The sequence below is a fragment of the Terrapene carolina genome, unplaced genomic scaffold (assembly GCF_002925995.2).
Source record: "Terrapene carolina triunguis isolate 2854851 unplaced genomic scaffold, T_m_triunguis-2.0 Scaffold68, whole genome shotgun sequence".
NCBI classification, from domain to species: domain Eukaryota; kingdom Metazoa; phylum Chordata; order Testudines; family Emydidae; genus Terrapene; species Terrapene triunguis.
In genome coordinates, this window is record NW_020664419.1 from 23,582,568 (window position 1) to 23,590,838 (window position 8,271).

The window sequence follows — 8,271 nt, forward strand, 5'->3', positions numbered from 1 at the left end:
ACAATTGGAAATGAACAGCACCCCTCCCTCTCCCGCTCAGGCTTAGGGAGGATGAAAAAGACCTGGAGCTGACAATCCCACCCGAAAGCCTGGCAGTGGGGTGAATAGTCCCTGGGTGTGACCTCCCCCAAGCCTGGGAGTGGGGATGAAGAATGTCACGCTGAAGTAAAGTGTCTGATTCTGATCTCACACTGTCTTTACCAGCATGAAAATTCAGTGGAGCGACTCACAATTTTCACTGATATAACTGAGAACAGTCAGATGCACGGAACTAACAGATCAGATTCAGCCGTATGATCTGGCTGCTTTACATCACTGGGGTGGCGCAAAGCAGCTGGAGCATAAAGGTAAATCTGGCCCAGAATGTCTTAGATCCCTTGTGGCCATCACAATTTTGTAGTGTACTGAAGATGGTTTAGTAATCTGCTAGTAGTCTACTGAAAAGAATACAGCTTTGTCTAAATTCTCATTTGCAATAAAGACCCTAACCAGTGAATAATCCCTTTTGCCTTCTTTGCCTTTTCTTGTTCACTGTACTTTTACTCTTTACAGCGAATTGGAAATTGAAATAGCTCTCCTTTACTGAGAGCAACACAAATGTTAGATACACCTCTACCTCGATATAACACTGTCCTCGGGAGCCAAAAAATCTTACCACGTTATAGGTGAAACTGTGTTATATTGAACTTGCTTTGATCCACCGGAGTGCACAGCCCCGCCCCCACAGAGCACTGCTTTACCGCGTTATATCCGAATTCGTGTTATATCAGGTCGCGTTATATCGAGGTAGCGGTGTATACGGATATACCACCAGGAGATGCAGCACAGTTGCCACACATCTCTCCTGAAAGTGCATCGCTGACACCTGAATCCATCTAGGATATCCTATTCTGCGGGGTTTAAGCATGAGAAACAAGCCCATGTGAAAGCTCAGCTGTCCTTGTAGGCAATGCATGGTATTGTACTGTGCTATCAACTATCTGATGAAAATTAAGTAACTATTTGTCAGGTACGTTTGCAAGCATTATCCTGCGATCCTTCGGCTGGCCTCCAGGGAGCATCATTGTAGAATTCTTTACACCTTTCACAGGACATGCCAGCAGTGTTGTGCTGACAGACACACCTGCCATGAACCTGCAACATGTCAACAACAACAAAAATAATTGAATTTTCTTTAGTCCATTGACTTTGGGCCATTTGGCAGGAAAAAAACACTCCACCCACACCCACCCCAATATAGTTTTCTTTCATGTGGGATAATATATTACTTTTTGATTCTTGAAGACTGAAAACTTCCATAGTGCCAGAACCAGATCAGGTTGCCTCTCTCTCAGAGGGAGAAATTTAGTATGTTAATTATAACGAAACATGGTATTCCTGATGTTTGTTTCATCTCCAGAAAGTAACTGATTTCAAGGGTGACTTTGACTTCTTTGCTGAGATAAGCTTTAAAACTACAAATTTGTCATTTGCCAAAATTGAACAGTTCTACATCATATGAAGAGTCCTATGTACTCGTATGGCTGGATAGATCCCCCCCAAAATGCTATATGCCAACCTAAAATGTTCACACGTTAAAATACCTAAGTAACCCTAGGCTTTTGGTATGCCAGCATAAGCAGAGAAATTCAGAGCCCTCTGGCTCCCTCATGTGACAGAAACAATTCTCAGTTACATGAGCAAGAGGCATGGACAGTGTGTGGAAACAATAACCAACCTGTCTTAAAGATATTGAACAAATTTTAGCAAAGATACTTCTACTGACAGACACTGAGGTTTAAACACTTTATTCTGTTCCTGACTCCTTGGACAATCTGTTGTTCACCAGTGTGTTTGTTTTTAATGTGGAAACAGGGAATTCTCTTTGTGCTGATGACTCTTTTCATGCAGCGGAGTTTTCACCAAACCCTACTGGTGTTATGGAATGTACCCAATAAAGTAGCCATTCAAATCTGCACACAACACAGATTACTTACTGGATTACATTTGCACCATTACAGCTCTGGTATTTTCATGCTATTATTAACATGTTTGTGTGTCAGTTATTATAGAACTACCACTCTAGTGCCAACAGGGGTCAGATTCTGGTCTCTTTTAATCTGGCCCAGTGTTTTTAATGGAGGACGCAATGTTAAAATATTTTTAAAATGTTGAATCACAAATTACAATCCAAGGATAATCATCCAAAAATTACCATATAGGGAATCCCTTTTAGGACTGGAAGTTTTATAGCTTACCATTCCAGGCTGATAGAAAACATCACCCCGCAGTTTCTGCACTGGACTGCATTGGCTGGCATGACCATTACAAAAACAACTTCCACGGACAACCATTTCATAAACTGCATAATAATATTTTTCAAGGAGATCACTTTGCCTTCTTCCAAATAAAGTATCCCCAAGAGTGTGGAGTTTTGTGAAATTTATTCTCAGGTTTGTTAAAGTGATGAGCTCTGGGATAAGAGAAAGGAAATAAAGAACCACAATTAACGTAAAAACTCTGTTCACTTGAAAATCTACAGGGTGCTCAGCTGATGTAAATTAGCTACATTACGCCGAGTTACACTAGCTGAGGATCTAGACCATAGTATTTAACATGCAAGACAAACAAATAACTATGTGTAAAGAAAACCCAAACTATACATACCCTGTATAGATTGGATATAAGGATTTTCTATTTCAAAGCTGGGATCCAAAGCTTTTAAGACAACCTGTAAAACAAATTACCGTATATACTCGATCATAAGCCGGTTTGTTTATAAGCCGACCCCCCCCCCCCAAGATGGATAAGTTAAAATGGAAATTTTTTATGACCCATTCATAAGCCGACTCTATAATTCAGGGTTCGGCAAACTTTGGCTCCCAGGCCACCAGGATAAGCTGCTGGCAGGCCGAGATGGTTTGTTTACCTTGAGCGGCTGCACGCACGGAAGTAAACCTAAGTAAACAAAGTGTCCCGGCCTGCCAGCAGCTTACCCTGACTGGCCGGGACAGCAACTGGTGGGGACATTTTGGGGGGGGGGCGAGATGCTGGGGGTCAGGGGAGTAACCCCTGTGACCACATCCCACATGACCCCACCCCTAGCCCGGGACCCCCACACTCTCCCCCACAGATGTTTGAAGTTGGACACATAACTACATTCCTAAATGAGGGCTCAAAGCACTTATAATTGTGCTTGAAGTCAAGCATCTGCTTAAGTGCTTTGCTGACTTGTAGCAATGTAGCAAAGCACGACCCAAATTGGTCCAAGGGAGCAGGGGTATGGAATTAAAGAAATAGCTAGCTCAGCCCTGTGTAAAGCTGGGTTGAGGGTCAATATTACATTGATGTGCAGGATTCAGAAGGGAATGAAATGGAGAATTGCTAACAAGCTCTTCAGGATAGTAACTAACATAAGAGACTGAAGCGGAAAAGATGAATGGGGGGGGGTGTCACAGGGTGACTGGGCCCTTTAAAAGCGAGTGGGGAACTGGAATCTGCTCCCTGTGACAAAGGGGAATAGAAGTTAAATAATTTAAATAGAATTCTCTTGGGTATCCTTCTATATAAATGTTTGTTGGTGAGTCTAATGCTTTTTGCAAATATGTGATCTTCATTTCCCTGAGAATAATGGTACCTGTTTTACTGAAAAATCAAAAACTGCTGTGAAATTTTGTGTAACTCTTATTTTTAAAAATTATTTTTTAGCCCTATGAAACTTACAAAAAACAAATTCCTAGTACACTGCTTTTTATAAATTTGGAAATATTTCAAGGCTAATTAATACTAAATATCAGTATATAGCAACAGAGCTAAAATGAGCAGCTACTATCTTGTATACAGTTATTAGTGATGCATTAGGACACCTAAACATTGAATTTAGCTGTGTGCGTGCAGGTTGTATGAAGTAAAGCTGGGTGAATACAATATATTTATCTTCAAAAATAATTTAAACAATGGCTAATTAGTTTTTAAAATTATTTGTGAATATTTTATTGGAACATGTTCATGAAATTTGTAAATATTGGTGAGTATTCACAAATTATTTCCCCCATTTTAGATTCTGGGCAAATAATAACAAAAATGTTAATAAAATAATGCAAAATTTAATAAATATTATTTAACAAATAATATTCAGCTAGCTTTTGCATGAAGCATGATTTTTATGCATTATAAGTAGAGCTATTCAATTTTTTATGACACTCAAAGGCATATGAAAGTCTGCTGGTTTCAGATTTATACATGGGAATGAAGAGTGCCAAAACATTTGAGGCCTGTGAGACTTTCAGAAAAACTGGGAGCAGAGCTTTTTGCTGTAATTAAAGTAGACTAAATTTCTGGAACCCAAGTTCCATACTGGAAGAAAGGGTATGTTGTAGGTGAAGGGAACAGGAGCAGAAAGGATGCAGGAAAACCAATGGATGGTGGTGCTAATCTAATGCTGGCCCTTCTGATGCTTCTCCGTGGCAATTGCCATCAGTGTCCCATGGGACTCCGTAAAGCTTTTGAGTCCCCTTACTGAAAAACTGGTGGGGGAGACAGAAGACCCTTTCGGGGGATTTGTTAGAGAGACCAGCCCCCAGCCCCACAGGTTGAAGCTAAAGAAGGGAGCCAGCTGGCTGTCACCTGCAGATATCAGAGAATAGGCTTCTGCACAGGTCAGTGGAAGTTTAGGGGGAGTGAAGACCTGTTGTGGGGAGGGACTTACGATTTAGAGTGGAAACCTGGAGAAACTACATAGTTTTGGATGAGTTTCTGTATGTGTTCATTTGAACCTGAAACTCAAAATAAAACTGAGTGGTGTTGATTTTCTTCTCAGTGTAACCCATTGCAGGCATTTCCCCTTGTAAAACCAGTGTGTGAGAAGAATCAGACGTGGAATACAAACTGGCTCGCTGATCTCTCATTGGCATGAGAAGAAAATCAGTGTAATTTGAAGTAAAAAAAGCACAAACACTAAGAAATACCTGGCCTTCAGTGGAGGGCTCAATGTCTGAATATCTTGGATCACAAACAATATCTCCCACTCCTTTTGCCGGACCAGAAGGGATGTTGGGGAAAGATTCAGCACAGTTTTGTGCAAAATATCTAAATATCTTCCAGGTGTGACCATAGTCTGCGGAGCGCTCAACCAACATTGCCGCAGGCCGAAATGTCTGGAAGAAACATTGTTGCAATAATTCTTTAAACAGACTTTTGGAACAAGCTTTTAATAGAACTAAGGGTATGTCAGCAGCAAATGGGAAGTATGAGTGTAGCACATAGAGACGTACCCGAGCTAGCTTTGATCTAGCCACACCCACCCAGGACCCTGGGCCCACACTCCAGCAGCAGCCTGTGCTGCTATGGCTTCACTTCTGTTGTTACTCAAGCTATATCAAAATTCACATGAGTATGTCCCCGACTGCAGTGTAGATATACCCTAAATAGAAGGGTTTCTCTCTACAAGGGGAAGTTTCCTGGCAAACACTCCTTCCAAATAATGGCTTTTCCGGTTTAGCTTATGTTGCTTTCATAAGCCCTAAGGTCTGAACCTACAAGCCCTCTCCACATGGAACTCCAATAACAGCTGATGACAATTCCAAGCATGCGGGCTTGCAGGATTAATTCCCCAGTCAACTACCTGGGATACTTGATTTTCTGAAACAGACTGTCTAAGTATGAACTGAAGCACATAAGAAACAGGGTTCATCAACTGAGTTCTCTCAGCAAAAATGAATCACTACTACTACCCAAAACTGGGGAAAATGGTGAATAAGCAATTTTAAGAGAACCAAGTAGGGGTCTTTTGGGAAAAATAGTATGTGACCATGTAATTAAAGACTATAAAATAAATCATAGACACAGAGGGGCCAAATTAATGTTGCACAGGCAACCTTAATTCTGTCATTCCTAACTTTTGAGTGCTTGACTTTGCAACCATGATGTTCTTTACATAAAGCTATGTGAAGGCTCAAGTAAAATATCTAAACAGAGTACCTTAAAAGTCAGTATAAGATGGCTGAACTGGAATAAGGTTTCTAGGTCCAGTCTAATGCTAACATGGTCAATGCCTGAAAAGGAATTAAAAAACAGTGAAGATCAGTCATGTAAAATTACTCGTCTTTCCTATGGGTACACAACCTGCTATCATGGTTTATGCAGCTGTAGGTTTTATGACAAAAACAGATTTAAATTAAAAGTAGATGCTATATGAAAAAATATATTTCTGTGGTAGGTAATTCAATCCTGCTGTAGTTCCTTTGATTCAGCTGTTGAAAATAAGTTGATTCAAGGTATCGTGCTTACAATTTCTCTATAGATAAGTTAGTTCTTTTTATCAAATGCTTCTGAAATCCTGTGTAGTTACAAATGACCAGATCTAAATCATTGTAAATCTTTGCTCCAACATTATAAATCAGAGAGAAAGAGAATGTATCGTATTGCAGCAGTTCTCAACCGGAGGGTCCGTGGCCCCTGGGGGGTCCGTGGCCCTCTGGGGATCCGCGAGCTGGTCTCTGGGGGTCCGTGTGGCAGGGCTGGATTTAGACTGGCTGGGGCCCAGGGCAGAAAGCTTGGAGCCCCTAGCCCTGGCACCCCGTGGTGGAAGCCCTGAGCCCCAGGGCCCCGCAGGGCAGAAGCCCCAAACCCCCCCAACTGCGGGGCTGAAGCCCGAAGCCCTGAGTCTCCCTGCCCTATGGGATAGAAACTCTGAGCCCCCGCACCGCCAGAGCTAAAGCCTCAAGCCATGGCACCCCATGGGGCAGGACCTCAGCACCCCGCAGGCAGAAGCCCTGAGCCCCGGTATCCCACAACTGAAGCCCTGAGGCCTGCCCCCCGGGGCCTGGAGTTTTTATAGCATGTTGGGGGTGGGAGGGACTTGGAAAGAATAAGGTTGAGAACCACTGGTTAGCATTATTCTGCTGTTTCTTCTACTTCTTCTGAGTTTTTCCTTTAGTTTTTGAGTCTCTTAGCTGGATGCCTGGCCAGCAGCCACCACTCTCTCTGCTCTGCCTTCAGAACTGGACGGCTGGAGAGTGGCAGCTGTTATAGGGTGGCTACAAGGGGGCTAAGGTAAATTTTGGGGTGGCTATAGCCCCCACAAGGCCCCCCACTACCGCCCCTGCCACAGGGTCTCTGCTATGTGCTTCATCACTCCTGTTTGTGATGCCACTGTAGCCTGATTAATTATTACAATTATAATTATTTATTGGGATGCAACATACATTTGTCACAGATCACAGGTTCTTTTTCAGGTTGCTGCTTGGAGTTAATTAAGAAGATAAAATTTGGTGAAGCAGACACAGAATCTTTAATTAACGTAGACAAATATCATTGAAATAATAGAAAAATCAGTCTGCACAAGTATAAAAATAAGATCAGTACAATAACGTGGTTTGCTGCATTTTCATACTTACAATCTTATATTGTGAAGACCATTCAAAACAAAGATGGGAAGGAAAAGTAAGTGCAGCCCATTTGAAGGGAGAGCTGATTCAGTTTACACTGTCTTGGGAAACTGATGAACCCCAAAATTAGGGAACTAGACTGGATCTTTTATATCCCTTCTTTGTTTAATTTTTTGAAAACCCAACCATATTTGATCATCTTCTGTGACTGTAACAGATTAATACCTATCCCTCATCAATATGTGGCATATCTGGGGTCCACAATCACGCATCTTAATATTAACAACCCACATCATAAAATCAAAGAACTGGAAGGGACCTCGAGAGGTCATCTAGTCCAGTCCCCTGCACTCAAGGCAGAGTTAAGTATTATCTAGACCATCCCTGACAGGTGTTTGTCTAACCTGCTCTTAAAAATCCCCAATGATGGAGATTCCACAACCTCCCTAGGCAATTTATTCCAGTGCTTAACCACCCTGACAGGTAGGAAGTTTTTCCTAATGTCCAACCTAAACCGCCCTTGCTGCAATTTAAGCCCATTGCTTCTTGTCCTATCCTCAGAGGTTAAGAAGAACAATTTTTCATCACTCATTTCGTAATAATTCAAGGTTTTTGTGGTCCATCTGTCTAGTAAGGAGATTGCTAAAACCCTCTCCAAAACCCCCTTCTAGCAGAATTCTTTGGTGTGCTGTATTCTTTGTGTTTACTTGTTTGTCCTTCCAAATGAGAGTGCAGAATTTATGACCAGTGGTTACTGTCTTAGACCTGCCCTTTTCTCACCTAAAACGGAGCTGTTAGCATAACTACTTCCACAAGGCCTTGCACTAATAACAGGCCTCAGAGCAGGGCCAGTGCAACCACTAGGCGAACTTAGGGTTACCATACGTCCGGATTTTCACGGACA

General features: G+C 42.1%; 1 protein-coding gene across 1 annotated transcript in view; it reads right to left on the reverse strand.

The window, feature by feature from the left end:
• LAMB4 (laminin subunit beta 4) overlaps window positions 1–8,271 on the reverse strand; it is an 83,877-nt gene that overhangs the window by 57,968 nt on the left and 17,638 nt on the right. The window contains exons 5-9 of the mRNA XM_029910831.1: window positions 5,959–6,032; window positions 4,947–5,135; window positions 2,647–2,710; window positions 2,238–2,452; window positions 1,014–1,134 (exon numbers count right to left, since the gene is read on the reverse strand). Coding sequence (XP_029766691.1) covers window positions 1,014–1,134; window positions 2,238–2,452; window positions 2,647–2,710; window positions 4,947–5,135; window positions 5,959–6,032 — 663 coding nt within the window. The remainder of the gene's footprint in view (window positions 1–1,013; window positions 1,135–2,237; window positions 2,453–2,646; window positions 2,711–4,946; window positions 5,136–5,958; window positions 6,033–8,271) is intronic.